This window comes from Saccoglossus kowalevskii, chromosome 17 (genome assembly GCF_978046115.1).
Source record: "Saccoglossus kowalevskii chromosome 17, keSacKowa6.1, whole genome shotgun sequence".
NCBI lineage: Eukaryota > Metazoa > Hemichordata > Enteropneusta > Harrimaniidae > Saccoglossus > Saccoglossus kowalevskii.
This window is the reverse complement of record NC_140657.1, coordinates 29,066,428-29,089,280: the sequence shown is the minus strand read 5'-3', so window position 1 is coordinate 29,089,280 and position 22,853 is coordinate 29,066,428. Positions and strand designations below refer to the sequence as shown.

The 22,853-nt window shown below is 35.2% G+C and overlaps 1 protein-coding gene across 1 annotated transcript; it reads right to left on the bottom strand.

Annotated features, from left to right (window-relative positions):
* LOC100373555 (uncharacterized) lies at window positions 1-22,753 on the bottom strand. Its single transcript, XM_006813787.3, has 12 exons — window positions 22,657-22,753; window positions 18,793-20,949; window positions 17,657-17,795; window positions 15,614-15,758; window positions 15,100-15,167; window positions 13,256-13,336; window positions 12,282-12,383; window positions 6,324-6,425; window positions 4,887-5,030; window positions 4,612-4,707; window positions 4,022-4,155; window positions 1-3,007 (listed from the first exon to the last, which is right to left on the bottom strand). The coding sequence occupies exons 2-12, from the start codon at window positions 20,910-20,912 to the stop codon at window positions 2,842-2,844; spliced, it is 3,297 nt and encodes a 1,098-aa protein (XP_006813850.3). The 5' UTR covers window positions 20,913-20,949; window positions 22,657-22,753; the 3' UTR covers window positions 1-2,841.
* Between the last annotated feature and the right edge of the window lie 100 nt (window positions 22,754-22,853).

The window sequence follows — 22,853 nt, the reverse complement described above, 5'->3', positions numbered from 1 at the left end:
AACGGTACATACAATCTTTAATAGACTTTACCATTAATGGGATGGTAATGTACATATTATAATACAACTGATTTCATTTTTTTTTATTTATCCTGACAAGGATTCAATTACACGTTGTAATTCAAATAGTTCCCTTTCTATGAAGGCTTTTGGTGATGGCACTTAAATTTCGCCCAACTGATCACATTTTCCCGCTATGGTACCACTCACTAAATGCATTGTTAAATATAAAGAATGGTCACTTTTATATTTCCATTGCTTACTCCTACACTATATACATGACAACGCTGTACATTTTGGTCCAAATGAATTAAAGTGCATATTAAATTGGATATTTCTTATCAGTAGAAATATTTGCTGAGCTGGCAGTGAAAAGAATGAAATGAAACCTTGTTTTTGATATTAAGATTATAATTGTTAATGAAACTGGTTGATATGAGTGATGTCATAGGCTAGTATTATCCATGAACCAAAGATGAGTAGGTAATACAGCCCATGACGTTACTTGTATCAACCAACTCTACAAATACTGTGAAATACTTTATTTTAGCTGGAATTAATTTTCGATGAAAAGACTTTTTGGGTGTTTTGTATGGAATTTATTTTCACTGATTTTTAACAAGTTGAATGTAAAATATAGGAAAAAAGGTATATTCGCTGGATTTAATTTTCACTGAATCATCCCTTCAGCGAAAATTAATTCCAAGCGAAAATAAAGTATTTTACAGTAAGTGATATCAGTTGATAACCTTTTATGTTATCGAACAAATTACTTATCATTAACAACTCCGCTTGCGAAAAAGAGAATTTTTCTGAACTATACTTATTAATCAAATGATAATTCAACATGTCTAAGCACACCATTGTTGCTGCGGCTGCCGATCATTTCCGATATCGATTCAACAAGCAAGTGTAATTCCATCATGTTAGTAAATGTTATCAAGTCTGAATTCTTTTAACACTGTGATCAACATATAATTTGTTTCTCTACATACCGGTACTGTTTTTGACATACATAAAATTACGATGTTTATCGTCAATAACGTGACGTTTACTGTGCCCTATCAACAGAGATAATTCACACTAAACATCACAACTGTGAACGATATACAGCATGAACATGAGACAATAGTTCATATTCATCTTCACATGACAATGTGTTCAATAGAGGTCCCACATGAAGTTGTTTGTTTACACTAAATTAGAACATGTGTTTTAGTAAGACTGGAAATTTTACACAGACTGCCATCGTACTGAATTATGTTGATAAATTTCATGTGACTGTCAATATGTTAACAAATTCATGCAACCAGAAATTGTTGATGGATTGGGTCTTGAACTTTGCACTCTAAATGAATAAATAGTCTGTATGTACATGTGATACTGGATTTGATTTGACATGGTTTTAATTTCACTACTGCTCTATGAAAGAAACACAACGTTGGATAGCTAGCCTTGTACATTGTATATTCACTGGTATTTAATTTAGAGTACTTAGATATAAGCGAAAATTATAACCAAGTGAATGATTGAGAATTCATTAGAGTTATTGCATCAATTTTATACATTTCAATCCATTTTATCATTGTCAATTTTAAAGTGAATGCAAACTGTAATTCAATTTGTCTGGCTTTTGCACTGGGTAATATTCAACGATTACCAGTAATCTCAGCAAAAAAAAACTTGCAAATGAAAAGAAAGGAAGGAATTTTCAATCGTCTTCTGTGATGAAATGTACAGAGCAAAGGTTGTCACACCATGCATGTTCAAATTTACTGTAAAACCATTTAGTGTCACTGACATTTCACTCTTTTGATGTTTTGAGCATATTTACAATGAGTTTTATAGTTATTTTACATATTCATGGATATTTAATTTAGTGGATTTTACATATCAGCGAAAATAGTGAAATTAAAACCCAGTGAATAATTATGCCTTTACAGTAGTTTATTTTACTCACACAGATTGTATGGGCCCTGATATTGAATGCTACTCTGCTAACATTTTCTATAATTTTAATGAGAATTTAAGACCAGTAAGAATCTGAATAAATTAATGTTATGAAAATCTCTGTCTACAGTGTAGTGAAACAGACTGACCTTGGACAGGACTACATTGTGAAAAGTGGTGAGAGGGAAGAGTTGCAGTATTTGCTCTATTAGAAGCACATCTCTTAAAATGTAAATAACAAAATGCATTGATTTGTAACTAGTTTTTATGACCATCAATACATCTTTTTCATTCACATATTACCCGCATTTGGTAATAATAGAGTAAATATAGTAAGCCTGTGTCGCATTTCTGATTATTGATTATTTTGAAACACATTGATTGGATAATCATTTGAATGCACAATTAGGACAAGGCAACCAAAATATGCGATAGCGAGGAATTTGGATGCACGGTTGTTGTAATACTTGAACGTGTTTCTGCAAATACGAGCAGAAGATTCAGCACATGTTTCCACAACCCATCCCTTAAAGCAATGGAATTTGCGCAAGTCGGTGTATATAGGATGGGGATGGCCAACTTAAATAATTCCATTTTCTGTTACACACGGTTCAATTCTAAATAAACATTCCTGCTATCATATTATTGTTGTTCGTTGAACAGCGCCCTCACAGACTGCCAATGATTCCAAGAGTCTTTGTGAACAGTGCCACCACAGTCGTATCTTCTCACAAACACACACACACCCACCAGCACAACTTGAGGAGTCCTTGCAAACAGCGCCATCACATAATAGAAATAATCCATCATTTTGTTATAGAATAACAAGCTTGAGGCCCTCTAGTTTATCGTTTGTTGACATCACAGTCTACTAGTTGACATGACGATCACTCACGATGGTAATTTAGCCGGATTGTAGTTGGGATCAAGATAGTTATAGTCACCGGCGTACGGTTGAAACTCAGTATAATCTCCATCAATGTAACCTGTGGAAGCTTCAGCATAGCGAATACATTCCATGCGATGACTTGGAGTGTGAAGATCAGTAACGTGTCCACTGCGAACAAAGACAGATACTGCTAGATTAGAAAATCAACTCAACCACTGGATCCAGCCATGAGATTAAACAGTCCTCCTGTAATATTAAACTTGTTTTTTGTACAGCGCCATCACACTGCTAGAAATGTTATAAATCATTATCTGAAAAATATATTAAACAATACAAATGCACACAATGCTAGAGGGCGCTATATTTAATATTCCACTCATATCAAACTAAGAATACAGTTTACATTTTTATTTTAAACATTAGAGGCCGCTCACACAATGCTAGAGGGCGCTATATTTAATATTCCATTCACGTCAAACTAAGAATACAGTTTACATTTTTATTTTAAACACTAGAGGCCACTCACACAATGCTAGAGGATGCTATATTTAATATTCCACTCACGTCAAACTAAGAATACAGTTCACATTTTTATTTTAAACACTAGAGGCCACTCACACAATGCTAGAGGACGCTATATTTAATATTCCACTCATATCAAACTAAGAATACAGTTTACATTTTTATTTTAAACACTAGAGGCCACTCACACAATGCTAGAGGACGCTATATTTAATATTCCACTCATATCAAACTAAGAATACAGTTTACATTTTTATTTTAAACACTAGAGGCCGCTCACACAATGCTAGAGGATGCTATATTTAATATTCCACTCACGTCAAACTAAGAATACAGTTTACATTTTTATTTTAAACACTAGAGGCCACTCACACAATGCTAGAGGACGCTATATTTAATATTCCACTCACGTCAAACTAAGAATACAGTTTACATTTTTATTTTAAACACTAGAGGCCACTCACACAATGCTAGAGGGCGCTATATTTTATATTGCAATCGAGGTTACCAATACAGTACACTTTTCAATTTTGAACACTAAGGAAATTTACATCATGCGAGACGACACCATAATTAAGGCTGCTTACACAATGCTAGAGGGTGCGTTATTTAATGTCATACTATTTATTTCAACTAAAAGAGCATAATCACATTACTCACCATTCAGCACAGCTGTGACATAGATCAACCGATACTTCTAGTGGACAGTCTACACAGTGCCACCTAATACCAATGATAGGCTCAGAGTGACATCCATCGCAGCAGTACCCTACATGCTGCGACTGACCACTCTGCTATTGGTGAGAAATACAGAAACAATGTCAGAGACTGACAGCACTTAATGTATCAGGGTTTTAGTAATTGTTCCAATACACTGATAGTACAATATAGAAAGCATGGCATGCACAGAGCAACACTGAACTAAAGTTGTATATTAATTTGTTAGCACACCACCAGCTGGTACCATTTTCCAAGCCAATTTCACTATCTATGAGGGGGGGGGGGGCTATCGGCAGGCAATGTGTTATTTGAAGTCTTTAACATATGTAGTAAAATGACCCATGAATCAGAATCAGTCATTACAGCATTCACAAGTTACATATGTTACAGCCTGACTGATTAATTTTTTCATCTGGAATACCTAAAATTGTGATATTCACACTATACACCAATATACCAGCTTACAATATTCAATCATAAATTATGTAATAATCCTTAATTAGCTCATACAGAAAATTACATTTACAAACCTGTAGCTTCAGTTTTTCTTTTTTTAATTTCTTCATGTTCATCAATTCTCTATATTCCTCCGTATCTCGTAAATGTTCAGGAACTGAATCATCATCCTAGAAAGACAAGAACATGGTGGCGTCAATTGATGAATAGTCATTCTGTCAGGACCAAGTAGTATTGTATAGACTGACCATTCTAGCTGCTGAGTGAGATTTGAACATGATTTTTTATAAGCATTACGTCAGCAGACAAATGCAAATACGATATGATACAGAGAAAAAAGCAGACTTACAGAAGCTGGTTCCTCTTCATCACTATAGTGGTCTAAGTCATCATAACATTTGTCATTATCATCATCCATATACACAGGGGGTACATGAGACTGCAAAAGAGTTGACGCTGGATACAGAGGGCGGGTGAAGTAGTGCTGTTTTCGCTGTAAAAACAAGTACATACAACAGTGGGTATGATGTTCATGCTTAAGACTGTGTCATGCAGTAGGGTGAATTAGAGGCAGCCTGGCACACTGAAAAGCAATTCCAAATGAAACATGGAATGTGCAACTCAGTGCTCAAAAATTGGATTTATTTTACACAGACTTTGTTAGTCTGCCAGGTCCGGCATGCTTCTACTACCCACATGTGTGAGTTCTTTCTGTCTCAGTTAATGTTTCAAAAAGCCTGGTAGAATTTCTTATATTGAGTACAAAAGATGTAAATTCAATAAAACAATTTATTAAATAATTTGAAACAAATTGTTTTGTTAATTATAAAGTAAAAAAAAAATAGCATACAATGACTTCAGCACAGATGACTAAAGTGAAAAACAATAAACTATTTTCAATTTCCATCTGCTAGAATACAAATCCAGCAGTAGCTCACATTTTGATGGATTGTTTGTGTTTTTGGATATATATACCAATAATGCAATTCTGCCTCACTGAACTAAGACAAGAAACATCAATCTACTAAATGACATTAACAATTTTTCATTCTCGTTATTTTTTCGTGGCTACATAATGTCAGGATTTACGTTCCAATCACTGGAAGCAGTTGCTATAGACAGACCAGTGTTTATAATATAGTAAAAATTGTGTTGAATATATACAAACTTTTTAGTGTTTTATAACCTTTTCACCACCAGTTCCCGTATTTTATCACAAATTCACAAAATAGAAGATTGGGATAAAATAGCCAATTTTTTTTAGTAAAAACTGAAAATTTATGCAAATTTTGTTTGTTGGCTCTAAAATTAGGGTTCATTTCCAGAAATATTGAAGAATATGAGAAAAAAGTGCAGAAAAATTTGGACAAGACAGTCTGGTGTTGAAAAGGTTAACAACTAGAAATGTTTTATCCATCACAAGTCTAAACTAAATGGATGTCGTGTTATTACAGACTGGTTTACATAAACCAAAAATGGAATGTTTTTAAAATTACATTACTTAGACACACATCTCAAAAACAAGAACAGTTCCTAGCGTAAACATAAACAATGAAAGAAATAAGTGAAGAAGGAATGAAATGTTGCGAGAACAAATTTGGAAAATCACAAACTTCCGGAGATTCTTCTAGAGATCTAACTAAACAAAATAAACACAGAGGCCGCTAGAACTATTGTATATATTTTTGTGGATTACATTATACTCAATAGGAAATAAATTTCCGCTATTTTCTTAAGTAGAAAAATAAAATAACCAAGTTTTAAATAAAATAGAAAAGCAACATACCCTATGCCTGTTAATGTAGCTCTGTAAATTTGGAGTTCTGCCTGGTACAGGTAAGCCAGCTTTAGCCAGTTTTATGAAATACTTTTGAACACGACTTGCAACCTACAACAAGAGTAGGATTATAAAACATACAACAGTGTCCAGACTAATTTCAGGAAAAGCATTTGATATTGGGAAAAAAAATCATTTTGTTATATCATTTACATGGGCCAATAGTTTCAATTTATTTGTACATGGACGTATGTACATTAAAAGCCGTCACCATATTGTCTTGAACTCCAAAATAGCAACATTTCCAGCTAAGTTTCTGAATGGTTTGCTATGTGCACCTTGAGATTGTTAAATGATTAAGTTGGGTTAAACCAACTTTAATAGCAGATGTCAAACTGATAGTGGGAGACTAGGACACGTTGAATATAGAAGATCATGATGTGATTACTTTTTAATTTATTTCATTCAATCATATAAATTTGAATAAAATTAACGGCAAAGTTGTCCAGACAAAATTTATATACTATCAGAATACAATCAGCAATGTTGCTGTTTTGGTGTTCAAAACAATATGGCATTGACAGTACCGGTATTACATTTTTAATTTTTTAATCTGTTAAACAATTTAACAGAAAAAATATTTAAAAAAATGATGACCACTGGCCTTTAAAATAGTAAATACAGTAGAACGTCGATTATCCGTACTGTTAGGGGGACATGCTCTTTGTTCGGTTATGCAAACAGTTCGGATATGCGATCTTGTGTGGGCGTGCTCAAGTTTACAGGCTCACGTACACACAAATTCTAACGCACATGACTGTAATGAAATCAAACAATAATACATGTAGAGTACGTCATTAAAAACATTTTTATTTAATCAGTAATATATTGTAATAAAAATGTTGCATGCTGGAATGTTAAAAAGTGTTTCAAAATGTCCGTAAAATGTAGCGATAATAAAGTTCCTTTGCTTCTTTCTTGGGAAAACCAAGTCCCGGAACCAAGTGAAGACGGATTTCTCTGAACGATCGTCATAGGCTGTTTTCATTATCTTTCGATTCAGTCCTGCACTTGAATCCATTTTACTGAAAAAATCCAGCAGCTTTTGTTTTGCCTTGATATCGGATATCGTCGATTTACCAACACCATACTTGGTAGATAGATTGCTTGCGGTTTCGCCACGTTCTAGTCGATTTATAATTGACACCTTTGCGTCCAAATCAAGCACACCGCGTTTGCAATTCACTGGGGGTAGCCATGCCAACCCTAGATAAAAGACGCTGATAAAGTAAACAGGTGAAAGGTCGCTTCGTATTCGCTGTGTATAGATCGGCTCGATGTTACCAGATTGCTCGGGGATTTTCGAATGGTAAACTGCTACAAGATGTCCCGATTTTATTGGATTCAGCAAAGTTTTTAACACCTAGAACGATTGACATAATAAATTGTTGTAAAAATCCAAGTTGGCTACTGTGATCATCGGACGTAAACACTTCGACGCTGTGAACCATCAAACGGCCCACCGACTGTGGTCATTGGTTGCCGTTGTCTGCTGATAAACCATCAAAGAGGCACACCAAGGGGTTGTCGTTTCGTCTCTCTTTTTCACTGCACTATTAAACTGGCATCGCTTCTGTGGCAAGACATCTCAGAAGTTATTTTCTTTCCTTTTTTTATTCCGAAAAAGATGTGACTTCTGATACTGGACATTAAAATTAATCAAAGTTAAACTGTAAATAGCTCCCGTGTGATCAGAGCATGTATTATAAAGGTATAGGCTTTGCCTAATAAGTTAATGTAATTGCATGTAGGTCAATCCATCAATAAAATTGATTATGATGTCTGAGAATCTATGACATACTGTATATGGAAACGCATGATTTTGATATGGGCATTTTGAAAAACATGCAAGGACACTATACTTGTAAACAAAGGGCACTAATGAGGCACTCTATGAATGAGGTATTTCTAGAGGTCGGGGTTTGTCTCGTCTGCAGTTGAATAATTTTTGCTTTGATTTTCTTATGGGTTTTTTTCCCAATGCGACTTAATTTCACTTTTTTTTTTTAATTCTTGGTAATTAGTGTCATTAGCGACGGAGTAGTAAAAACCGCAATTAACCTCAGTGCAGCAAATCGGGATAGATCTTCCTGACGCAATGGGCAAATTTTGCTATTTTCGCTGACAAGTAAAATCTGCTAAATTAAACCTACGTGAACATGTAAAGTAACAACAGATTGTTTCCTTGACAGATTCTTGAAATTAAATCATCAAAATAGTACAACTAAAAAGTCTGTACAACATACCTAGAACAGATAAATAAAAACATTGTAGTTTAATGTTCGTCCGGACTTTGAGCCCTTGAAAGTAAGTGAACCAGCCCTTACATACGCCAACGATTGAAATTTGTTTAATTGCTATCAAATTATCACTTATTTCATTTGTGAGACGTGCTTTTGATACAAACCGAAGATCGTGATCGACCCTACACAAAACTACCGCCATTTTGTCTTCCTTGTCCTCGTTCGACAAAAACAAAAAACTCGCATATTTACTATTTGTTTAATGAGTGCATTTTTGTTTAAAAATATCAAACAAGAATAAACACTAAGTAAAATAGGAATCAACTGCTTCGTTTTATTTGAGTAAGATGGAAACCATGCGAAAACAAATGTGAAACATTACTGTCTGCTCGAGGAGAAGACACTGGGAGTCGTGTGCAAAGAGATTGTTTACAAATTAGATCACATTGGAAGTGCTTTCGGTCACGTTGTGTAGCTTCAATGTGTAAAATAGAAAATTTATATCTTGAATAAAACTGACAAACTTCCTTGCTGTTGCTGTCGGTTGTCTGCCTTATACATGGATTAAGTGTAGACGAGGGGATTCAGCTTTCCTTTTCTCTGCTCGTGGTGTCGCAATAGCGGTGAAGGTCAGTACTGGGTTGAACCGACAGCCATGGCCACTATATTTTGAATGATCATAAATAATTTTTGAATCCAATAGTAGTGATCACTGTGATTATTATATAAATTTCTTGCAAAGTCTGGAACGATCCTGAAAAAAATCGTTGATTTCCTCCTATATTCATGCTTGAAAGTAGGCCGAAGTATCCGCAGGTGAATATGAGTATCCAGATAATAAGTTAGGATCGATCAATTCACACGAATTGTTCTGTTCTGATTCATCATTGCAAAACAATGGCCTGGAAACGGCCCAGCTTGAGGGAAACAGTATCGTGGAAAGAAAGAACAGTATCAGACCAGATACCCTTAAAAGACCTGATGAGAACACTGCAGAATCGCGGGTGAAACAAAAGTTATGCGGCTGATGTCTAAGCGATGCAGGCCCGAGGAGAACACTGTACATGTAACCAGCACATTTACGAATCAAGATTGGCAGAAAGTTGTACGGCATCTGTCTTCGATTTTGTCTATTGATGAATATGACGCACAAAGTGAAATTGAACTTGCGTTCATGAAAATCGGAAAGGGTACTGGCTTTTCGTCAAACTGAAAAAATGGCCGCGTCACTCTTGTAACTGCGCATACATACTCCCCATACTCGCATACATTTGATGTTTTTAGTCGCTGTATCTGCTCAAATAACATCCATCATGATATAATAAATCATTTTATACTAAAATTCGCAAATTTGCAGACCTTCCAATGAAATATACATGTATATATATAACATGATGTATAACGAATATATAAAATTTGAATATAATCAGTCAAAGCATTTCAGAGATATGGCTCTAGAAGCCCAATCATTAAAACAAAATGGCCGCCAGTCAGCCATTTTGAATCCAATCTGAAAAATAAAATGACGTGCATCAGGAACCCGTAATGTCAAATGTATGTACCAAGTTTGAACGAAATCCATCCATAAATGCCAGAAATGCTTGATATTTGATGAGTTTTTTAGCACAAAAATGACCACCATTCGGCCATTTTGAATAGGATCATCAAACCAATATATCTGTTTATCTATGACATGATGTATAATGAATATTTTAAATTTGAATATAATCAGTCAAAACAAGTCTGAGATATGGGTCTAGAAGCCCATTCATTAAAACAAAATGGCTACCAGACAGCCATTTTGAATCCGATCTGAAAAATAAATAATGTGCATTAGGAACCTGTAATGTCTAATATATGTACCAAGTTTGAACAAAATCCATCCATAAATGCCAGAAATGCTTGATATTTGATGATTTTTTAGCACAAAAATGGCCACCATTTGGCCATTTTGAATAGGATCATTTGAACAAAATCCATCTGTAAACAGCCGAGAAATGCTTGATTTTTAGGATTTTTTAACCCAAAAATGGCCGCCATTCGGCCATCTTGAATCAGATTGTAAAACAAAATAAAGTGCATCAAGGTCTTATAATGTCTAATGTATATACCAAGTTTGAACAAAATCCATCTGTAAATAGCCAAGAAATGCTTGATTTTTAGGATTTTTTAACACAAAAATGGCCGCTATTCGGCCATCTTGAATCAGATTGTAAAACAAAATGATGTGCATCAAGATCTTATAATACCTAATGTATATACCAAGTTTGAATAAAATCCATCTGTAAATAGCCAAGAGATGCTTGATTTTTAGGATTTTTTAACACAAAAATGGTCGCCATTCGGCCATCTTGAATCAGATTGTAAAACAAAATAAAATGCATCAAGGTCTTATAATGTCTAATGTATATACCAAGTTTGAACAAAATCCATCTGTAAATAGCCAAGAAATGCTTGATTTTTAGGATTTTTTAACACAAAAATGGCCGCTATTCGGCCATCTTGAATCAGATTGTAAAACAAAATGATGTGCATCAAGATCTTATAATGTCTAATGTATATACCAAGTTTGAATAAAATCCATCTGTAAACAGCCGAGAAATGCTTGATTTTTATGATCTTTAGCACAAAAATGGCCGTCATTCGGCCATCTTGAATCAGATCATGAAACAAATTGACATGCATATGTATAATATCATGTATGATGTATGTGTGAAGTTTGATTGTGATTGGTCCAGGCATTTCTAAGATACAGATACTGCGTCCGGGGACTAATTTATGCAATAATTGACTAATTAACTTGCACCAAAATCTAATCAGCGCATCTACTCATCATATATTAGCAGTGTGCCAAATTTCATTTGAATTGAAATTTTAGATCTTGAGTTATCAGTGGAACAAATTTTAGTCACAGAGTCACAGAGTCACAGAGTAACAGAGTCACAGACACCAGTACCACATAAGCTCCGTTTCATGGGAGCTAAAAATCGGAAAAAACATGGGATCGGCTCATGGCCGTGTTTCTTTGACGGCAGTGGAACCCTGTACGTATCCGAACTGCGGTGACTTACAACTTGGTAAAGTTAAGGATCTGACTGTAAACAGTGGAGAAGACATTTGATGAAGTTTGTGTTTTTAGGACATTTTTTATTTACAGTGGAACACTGGTATGGCATAATAGGCTTGTCTGAATTTAGGAAATTATTGGATACTGTAATTCGTTTCATTGTTTGCGCAGACACTGTAAACAATGAACGTACACGTGAAAGACGTTGGACTACATGTTGATAACAGCTTTATTGAAAGTGTTGCACCAGGAAATCACACAAAACGTCCGTACCGGTAGTATTTATTGTTCACAGTTAACTTTTGTGTTATACGGAACACAGCCAGACCTGCATACAAACTTTAGGGGACACACAGTAGGTTCAGATAACTGAACATTTCGGATAATCGATGTTCTACTGTACTGTAAAAAGTTTTAATTTTACAAATTTTTCACATGTCCGTAAAAATTTAGCAGTGGTGAAAATGTCACTGGTATTCTACGACAGAGTAACAGTGACTTTCACAAATGCCATACCATCCTGGAATCGTGAGAATTTGTTAAGAGTAAAAATTAAACAGTTGACAGCCATACAAATGATACTAGCACTACTATTACCTGTTTGGTACTTCTGTTACCTAGATCTTTGGCAATCTTAGCCCATCTTTTTGCTTCCACTTCTTCAGGGGGATATTTTACAAGAAGTTCCTCAAGTCGACGCTGTTGATAAAAATAATAATAGGATGACCATTTGACTTTTACTTGATACATTTTACTTTTTACACAAAAGAAATTCATCACAACCATTAAAAACTTTTTACATAATAGCATAAAATAATAATATGTGATTTCCTGTTCACTGTCAGATCTTGTGTGAAAGGCATAGACTGAAAGTCAGTCACAAAACGATTTGATTTTGAATTTGTGTTACTTCTTTTTATAGCCTCAGAAGGGAATATAGCATTGAGATACTCTTACTTCATCAAAATTGACTTTCATCAAATGTGTATAGCACATATTAAGTGTGCTAATACCTCAAAAATTACTTTTACCAAAGTTGAATACCATGCTACGTTTTGATGACACTATGACAATTGTTTGTCCTGTTTTACATTTGATTTCCCGCATAATGGGGGATTTCGTAGTGAACAGAAAATGGTCTTTTAAAATTATAAACACATTCTGATATTCAGATTAAAATAAATTAGAGTATAAAAACATTTCTTGGCAATTTTGAGAACATGGTCTGAGTTATTTCCCCTTCCACACAGCTTTTCTTTCAACAACAACAACAACAACAACAACAACGCTAAAGTCAACTTTGGTCACCATTCACAATACAAACCAGAATTATTTTATTTTAGATTTTGTCAACAATTTTGTTCAAAACTCATAAATAGTAGAAAAGTATATCGATTTGACTTTGAGCCAAAAATAAGAATGAAACTGAAAAATTACATAAAAATATGCAAAATAACATCCAAAGGGTTATTAACTTAATTTGCATATAGCAACAAGTTTAGGATCAAAGCTTGAAACAATTGTACTAGGAAATGTAATAAAGTCATCAACAGCAATAGTTCAAATCTGACCTGTTCTTCTATTGTCCATAGTTGGTTAAATGTGGCTGGTTTACTGCTGTCACCAACTCTACCTCTTACAACCATAGTATCCTAGGAAATGAAAAAACATAGTGATACTGACACATTAATAAAACATAATTCTCCTTTAAAGCTATCCTGTCTAGTTCAAAGAATGATCTCTAACAAAATGACAGGGATGGGGGCATGAGAGGAGTGGTGGCTAAATCTAATAGACGGAGTTGGATGTAGGAGGGCAGGATGGGGCGGGTGCCTGCTGTGGTGGCTTGGCACTACAAAGTTATTTGGGAATCGCATGCAATATCACTTATCATAGGGATTCATAGAGAATGTTTATTTGTGCATAAACTGCCGACAGAATTACTATGTAATTGAGCCAATTCAATACATGTATGTGGCTTACACACAATCTTAATCAAAGAAAGCTTAGAAAGAACTCCCGTGTTCTGAGAGTATTGAAGACACATTAAAAATTAATTCAAAATGACTTGTACTTGATGGAATAGCTGAAAACAAATTATGTAAATCAGGTAACTGATATGAACAGATTTCAGTATAAAACTAATAAAGCCTGCGTAATGTAATATCTATGTACCAAGTTTCATTGAAATGTGATTAGAATAAAAAAACTGAATTATTATTAGAGAATTGGTATGAACAAATTTCAACCCAAAATTAATCAGGCCTGTTTATTGTCCTAGAGCATTTATGTACCAAATTTTATTCAAATGTGATGATCAGTAATTGAGATATCAGTGTTAATTAATTATTTAGGTGATTAATAAGCATAAATACCAAAAACTAATTGGGTCTCTGCATAGTCCTAGGTTAATGTGATGATGAATACTCTTTAAAAGTTTCATTAAAATCCAATTAGTGGTTCTTTATATATCAGTGGAACATTCATGGAAAAAAATAACTAATTATGTGAATTAGGTAATTAATATCCACAATTATTTACCCTAAAACTAATCAGGTCTCTGCACAGTCCTTAAGTAACTATGTACCAAGTTTCATTGAAATGTGATGATTGAAATATCAAAAGCTGAAAATTAATTAATTATGCAAATTATGTAATTAATATGTACTGATATTACCCTAAAAACTATCAGGTCTGTGCAGTGGCCTATGACATCTATGTACCAAGTTTTATTGAAATGTGATGATTAGTACTTGAGATATCAGTGGAAAAGCCAAACATTTATTAATCATTATGCAAATTAGGTAATTAACATTACACAGATTTTTACCCAAAATTAATCAAATCTACGCATTATTTTGGAGCATCTATGTGCCAAGTTTCATCAAAATCCAATGACTGGTTCTTTAGATATCAGTGGAATAGTCATGGAACAGCTAAAAATCAGCTAATTATCATGCAAATTAGCTAATTAATATGCATGGATTTTTACTAAAACCTAATCAAATCTGCGCATTGGCTCAGAGCATCTATGCACCAAGTTTCATCAAAAATCAATGTATGGTTCTTGAGATATCAGTGGAACAGACAGACACACATATATACACACACACACACACACACGCATACATACAGACAGACACACTAACTGCAAAGACTCTTGTTGTGTGCTTCTTCACTGTCAAAAACAGCTTGAAATAACATGTAGTGAATGCAACTATTCCAATCACTGGTTGGACACACGCACCCTCTATTAACTACAAAGTGATAGTTAGTTGGGCTGAGAGAGAAATTCTCATGTATTGTTCAGCCACCCAGAACATTCTACTCATTCTACTAGCTTGTTATGTGCTATGCCCAATAAGTGATAATTATTACATGAAACAGATATACAAGATACATAAATATACCTCACCTCATTTTTGGCTGAACCCTCATTTTCAACACTATCCGCCACACTTACATTATCTTTTTCTTCCAAAACTGAGGTAAAATGAAACACGCAGAAGGAATATTATTATGAATTTTCTATATATATATATATATATATATATATATATATATATATATATATATATTTCAAAAAAATCTGACCAACGAAAATCAAACAATAAACAGTCAATATAAAAGTGAATTTAAACTTTGATGCAACCGGCTACATGCTAAAGGAAGTAAAGTACTTTTGTTTTAAAACAATATTATTGTAGCAGATGAATAATTATAGTAGCCAATTCATCAATATACATGTATGTTTATAAAATACACACATTTACAATTTATAACATAAGCTCCTCAATGAAGCTGAAGATTGTTCAAAAATATTCAAATGAAACTGATTAATTTAAGTTTCTAAGAAAACGGCAATTGTGACAAGAAACTACAGCAAAGTATTATGGGTAATATATACCATATATGGAATTTATCCTCACCTGTTTGTTTGTTAAGCTTACTTCTCAACTGATGTGATGATTCTATGGAATTACTGCCTGTTGATGTGACAGAGACGCCATATTTATCCCATGCTATATTGGGTACAGGCACCACTCTCTGCGGACACGGCAAGTTCATTTTTTCCTGAAATGCAGTCATTATGAGAAGATAAATTTAAAGACCCATACTACATGTATATTGACATGAGTCATACAGCACACATAAAACAGTAAACTTTGAAGAGGTTCAGACTGAATAAAAAAAGTGTAGACTAGAATAAAATACATGTAGACTTGCATCTAGTCTTTTGTTTGTTTTTTGGCGAAAGCCAGGCTACCGTGACAGCTGGCTATCCACAAAACAAACATGAGTTTAGTAGTACTGGTCTGGGGTTCAGAGCATGATGATTAACATTACGCCAATTTGTAAGGTATTAATTGCAAGGGAATTCTTTTGAGAGACACAAGCCTTGTTTGTTTTTCAGTATACCGATACCCAGCTTTCGTGGTAACCCAGTTTTTATACACTCACATAATATTTTATTTAGTCTGTATGCAAGTCCATAATACATGTAATTTTTATTGTTTTACGACACAAACACTTTAAGTTACAGTTTAAAAATATTCTAAGGAACGTTCACCGTGTCCCACTTAAGCTGCACTACACAAGAAAAAACAGCGAACATGACAATAAGCAATACACACTCTGCATGGTGACATGGCGAGCACCCAGACATGAAACATTAGGATAAATGCAAATTAAAATAAATATTTAAAAAATACTACCCAATACTACAATACTACCCCTAAGTGATATTGTTAGAATTAGTAAATGTAGGTAGAAGTAGTGTGACTGCAACTACTGTGCAAGGTAAAAACTGAATGACGTAGATCTACAAGAACAAGCATTTCTTGGTAGAGGTAGCTGTACAGGTAGAAACAGTGAGCCAGTCGAACCAGTACCAGTAATGGGTGCTTAATATGCTTATCGTGGGGGGAAAATTGCCCACTTAAAAGGCAAAGCTAGTGGTGACTGGGGATGGTGGAGGGTTCAAGTTGAGAAAATCAAAACACTGGACTAAGAAACTGAACTGTCCAAGATGGCTACAAACAAAAAGACTCCATCACACGAAGGCATGTGAGAACAGGCGAGATTCATATCGTGAACACTGTTTAATAAACATGTATAAAAAAAAATTGACGATGTGTGGTCATCAGTAATGTTTCAAAATCTTTGGAATAGATGAATAATTATCTTGTTTTTGATTTGGTAAAAATGTTCATTATTATTTTGTCATAATTATCATAACGTAAAAAAATAAATCAAGTACAATTCAGTGTAGTTCAAAATTCAAATTGAATACAAAATTCAATCCACCACAATTTTTTGTCGTGCATGGGTTGAACTTAAACTGTGTCTTCAAGCCAGTTATTAACCAATCAGAATGCCGGGTGGTACAGCCAAACGTATAGAGGGATTTCCGAAAAACTATTATCAGGGATGGAGATTGCAACACAGAACTGATTTTTCACTGTTCAAGTACAATCTTTTGGCATTGTTTTTGATGGAAAACAGGAAATTAGTAATTTTTGGAAAACAACATGTGCATTGAAGAAGTATTCAACACTTTTCACAGAGATAACAGCTCATTGTCAAAACAAAGGTCACCTGTTGGTCACAATAAACACTGACCTGAATTTAGGTGTGAGGAAAGACTGAAATGTTCCAAAAATTACACCTAAATTGGAATACTTACATGTACATGTATGGTATTTCAGCATTTGCAGTAAGATCCCATGACAAGCATTATTCATATGCACAAATGCCAATTTAATACTGATGTATTAAAGCGGGAGGGTAGTCACCAGTGCACACGTGGGAATTGAGTCCCAAGCAATGATAATACACTAAAACGCAAAGGCTCATGGGTAGATGCTTGTTAGTAAACAATGACACGCTATGGCCATCTGACAAATGCACAGGTGACAACTCCCCCACTTTAACATATTAAGGCATAAGATACTAACGCAAAGAATATATACCTTGCACTGTAGCCTCTGAACAAATTCAATTGGTTGACAAATTGATTTTTGTTGATTTTCAAACAACGTCTCTAGATCTTGAACGGCTTGGATACGCTGCCCTTCAAGAGTCACCAGTGTTCGAAGTAGCAGACGGTAACTTTAAATGCAATCAGAAAAGAAACATTTATCTATTAAAGACACCTTGCAACTTTTGAATTGGAATTTGCTGAAAATGTTTAGTTAAAGCTTTGAAGCAAAAGTCTACATAGGAACTGTTACAATTTGTATGTGTGCATGTGTGTGTCATCGTCCTCTCAAATTGCAGAGCAAAAATATAGATTCCCTCATTTAAAAATTCAGAAGTTGGGTTGGGGAATTTTATCGAAAAAAATGCTGTTGCTGTAGTAAAGCAAAATTCAATTCCATGATGACTGCCATTATGTACAACAATTGGGGTTGGGTTCTTTTTATTTTCCCATTCAAATTTCCCAAGTTGTTAAAGATTTGTTCTCTAATTTTGGAGAAGCTGGACAATATAGATTTATCAAAAATTATGCAGATTTATTTGAATTACCAGTATCTGAAAAGTGTTAACTCATTCTCAGAAGGAGTCACTGTCACTGATAAACTTGTGAATATTTTTTTCAAAAAAATACAAATTCAACTGCGAAATGTATGACAGTAAAGGAAACTGGCTTTAATAACGACATTTTCATGACTTTCTTGACTTTGTAGTCTTAGTTGTATGATAATGCAAAGAGGAATTACACATAATGTATCCTTGTTTGTGTATCTGCTTGACACAGGTATGGCTACAGTCAATCAAGTCATACTGTATCGGGCTTACTTATACACTGGGTTTTATTTTCACATATTCTGATGACAACAAAATGAGCTAAATTAAAATCCAGTGAATACGCAAAGTTAACATTAGAATTTATTGGTTCCTTCACAAACCAGTGAATTTAAAATCCTAGTGAATATCTCTGAAAATGTCAAATCCGCTTAAATTACATATATTTCCATGTCTTCTTTACAGTATTTTAAATCCAGTGTACAGTACATGTAACTGTTGGTTTACACATGTTTCCACTAGGTATGCTCCTCTAATAGAGCAAATACCGTAATGTTATCATTGTGACTTGTATACTTACTCTTTGTTGCCTTTGAGGGCAGCACTGTCCGATTCAAAATAGAATGGGTCATCAATGTCCGACGCATCGTACAATTTATTTGCATGTAAATCACTATCAACATCCTCCACTTCACAGTACTTTCGTTTCAATTCTTGTATTTTATTCTTTTGATCTATCGACTCCTGCGACATTGATGGTTCCTCCGTTGTTACACAACTGTCACTTTTGGACACGTCTCCTTGCAACAGATTGGTGGCATTGATCTTCACATTTGTAAGAATACCTTGATTTTTATTCACAGTTTGTACAATAGTAGCCGAGGTAACTGTTGTGGAAGTGGCACTTTTGGGACTTTTTTTTGGACTGTAGCCTTTTTTTCGGCCACGTCCCCTCGGACTAACAATCTTCGTAGGCTGGAGGGCTACTGATGAACTCTTTTTATTATCAATGGCTTCAATGTCAGTCATCGGTTTATTTCCTAAACTGGCTTTAACCACTGCTAAAGCATCAGCACCTGGAATTTTTGTGTTCTGTGCAAGTGTCTGTGACTGCTGACTCGGCAACTGTGACTGCTGACTCGGCAACTGTGACTGCTGACTCGGCAACTGTGACTGCTGACTCGGCAACTGTGACTGCTGACTCGGCAACTGAATTTCAGTTTTTGTGAGATATTCTTTATCAGCTGGTGATAGGAATACAGGAGATTCTTTTACATCAGCAGAGTTGTCACTAAGTTTACAGTCAATATTTTCTAAGTCTTTGGTATAATTTCCCTGAGTGCAATTTTTCTTTGGGGTATCTGCCCCCGAACTTTCACTGTCCAACTCCATCACTTCAACATCGGAATCCTCTTCTTCCTCTGTGTCCATAGTAACATCTTGACCTTGACGAGACACAGCAAAGTAGTCATGGTCACAACTCACAACATTTGCAGCTGATTGACAATCGGTCTTAGTAGCTTCCTCGCTGTCATCCCCAGCAGTATTATTTGAAACGTTGATATCACCACCTTTCAAAGAAGCTTGGAGTTTTGTGTCAGTACAGGAGGATGGCACAATACTGTCTTTGTTAACTTTATCATTGTCTACCTTACTGCTATCTTTAGTTTCAGCTTCCATATTTTGAAGTTTCTGTTTAAGATTAACCTTGGCATTGACAGTTGCCATGTTTGGGGGTCTCCCCCTCCCCCTCCGCGGACTACACTTTGAGGGTGATAGATTAGTTTCAGTCTTGAGAGGGATTTCCCTAGCTAATGGCTCTACTTGATTTGTTGAAGTTGACACTTCACCGCACTGTTCCCTCTGCTTTGCAGACAAACTACGAGTTCTTGGAGATTGAGTCAATGTAACAGTTTGCACTTCAACTATTGGATCAGTGGCTTTTTGTTGAGTTGTTGACTCCTTCCCATTATCTGACTCACTATTATGGCTGCCAACATAGTGAGACATTCTCCGTTTTGGAGTATCCTGATCTGTTGAAAGATCTTCATGTTTTGTGGAATTACATGAGGAGACTTCGGTTTCTGAATGACTAGTTTCCAACGTCTTGTCTCTTAATTGAATACCTACCGATTCGGTATCACCTAATTTACTGATATCAGGGCATGTTACCCCTGATTCACGAGCTTCAACGATGACATCTTCAGACTGCACATCCACAGTGTCAGTCAGATTGTCAATACTGTCATCTAAATTGGATATTTCATTACTATCTCCACCTTGAGATGTGTCATTTGGCGGTTCTGTTTTAATATCATGTATTGTGTTCCCACTTTGATCTCCCGTATCCTTATCTAACTGGCTTACTTTAGTCTCTGGTGATTTATTTACCTTACTTGAAAACGATCGTGTATGATGTGAAGAGTTCATGGTGACCATTCTTGGAGAGATACTCCTCCCTCTCCCCTTTCCCCTCCCCCGTCCTCTTGGACTTGAAAACACATTTTTTACAATATTCTCGTCTTTGCTGCTACCATTTAGTTTATTATTTATAAGTTTGTTTGGGGATTCGTCTTTTGACCGAGATCTAGTCCTTATGACTCTGCTGGAAGCTGTGTTGTCTGGGCTAACTTCACTTGTCCTTTCCTGTTCGCTTCCCCGACTAGAACTACGTCTCTTTCGTCCATCTGAGCGTCTCATTTCATTTGTAGCTTGGTCATTAAATTCCAGCAGAATCCTGAAAAAGAAAAAATTAGAGATTAAGTAACATAATTATGAATAGTGTATGAAAATTGAATGATTATTGTGTATTACATCAGCTAATTGGTTGACAATACAGCTGTGTTGCAAGCATCGTTGCTCCAGGAAGCCAGTAGATTGTTATCGGACTTGGAGGTAACATTACTTGACGCTATTGGTGGTTAGTTGTACAAAAAAAAATTTGGACTCACATTTACCACATCGGTACCACCAACATTGAAATAATTTATATAGTAATAAGTCTGAATACTTTAATCCAAAAAAAAACATGTGCATAGTTGTTTTGTGAATAATATTTTAGTGACTTAAAAGAGTAGTGGTTGTTACGGCCATATGCATTGGAGTTTTAATCAAATACACAATGCATTATGATCCATATGTGTACATGTTGTCATGTAAGCATGAGACCCATGGTGAATATACACAACTGCCATATAAGTATCATAAAGATTACATCGGTTCTGAGACAGTCAGTCTGGCTTGCAGCTTTGCTAAACACTTGTAAACTTGACGGCGCCGATTGACTGCTGCGAGGGATTCTTTATTTTATGGGGATTGTCAATATCCGGCAGTGTATGTACCGGTATTCAATAGTAATTCTTAATTTCTTGAGTATCTACATTGTATGCGATTCAAAATACCTGTTGTGTTCTAACAAAGGCATATTATTTTGAAAATCTGTGCTTTACCCTCGTCTAGTATGATTATGGATTAATCTAAATTGTTTGTGTGTGTGTGTGTGTGTGCGCGTATTGATGGAACATGCATCGTCAAGTCTAGATTGAACAAAATCTAAGCATTTTGCTTAGTTGTACTCCAATGAGTTAATTAATCATTAGTCCTGTACATACAGACGATGGGAAAATAAGTATGACATCAAATATACTAGTATAAGGTAGATCACAAGACACCAGTCATCCAAGTTGTACCCACTTACGTCTTAACAAACGTGGCTATGTTTACCTCACGACACTTACGGATACTAGAATTCAGCCAAATGCATGTCATTGAATTTCAATGCATCTTCTATTTATGTACATCAGTCCCTCCTGTGGAGGTACATGTACATTACATGTATTGTTCTAATTTTGTTTTTAAAATATAAGTGACTGTCACAATTGGAAAACAACATTACTACAAAATCAGTACTAACTAATAATAATGACATTTTTTTTCAAGCAAGGTCACACAAGAAAACAAAACGTTTATAGAACTTTGGTGACGGTAATGGTGATGTAATATTGTGATGTGAGTTGTGTACACAGCAAACCGTATTTAGGTTTGTTTTGTTTTGGGTATCTGTACTATTGAGTTCCATACTATAGACTATACTACACTTCACCGTGAATGACATCCCGGATATGGACAACTGCGTTTAACTGTATGCACACGCATATACTGTGAATCGAATTATTCACACAATTTCAGTAAACGTTATTCAATAGTCACAAGTTCAATACCACCTAAATCAAAGAGCAAAGGCATCTGAAAGGCGCTGTAGTGCCAACAACACAAGCAGACAGGCCGAGTTCACTGCACACATAACGTGTGTGACCGACTGTGTGCGTGCAAACGTTGCCACTGCAGCGTCAACTCAAAATGTTCGGCACGAGATCGTGCATGCACGGGTATATTTTAGCCCCCCGGTTTATAATGGTCGTGCACGCAATGAACGCAAACTCACCAGGTTGCATGAAATGCGGAATTTTCGTTAATATTAAGAATCGTCAGTTATCTTTGGCCCTTGTCAGGATATTACGAGCACGAAGGCTGCCATGTTGGAACATGAAAAAAGGTCTGACGCAGAGGTGGTGTGGGTCGTTAAATGAGATACTATACCAGTTAAATAATTTAACAATGTACTTCAAAGAATTATAAACA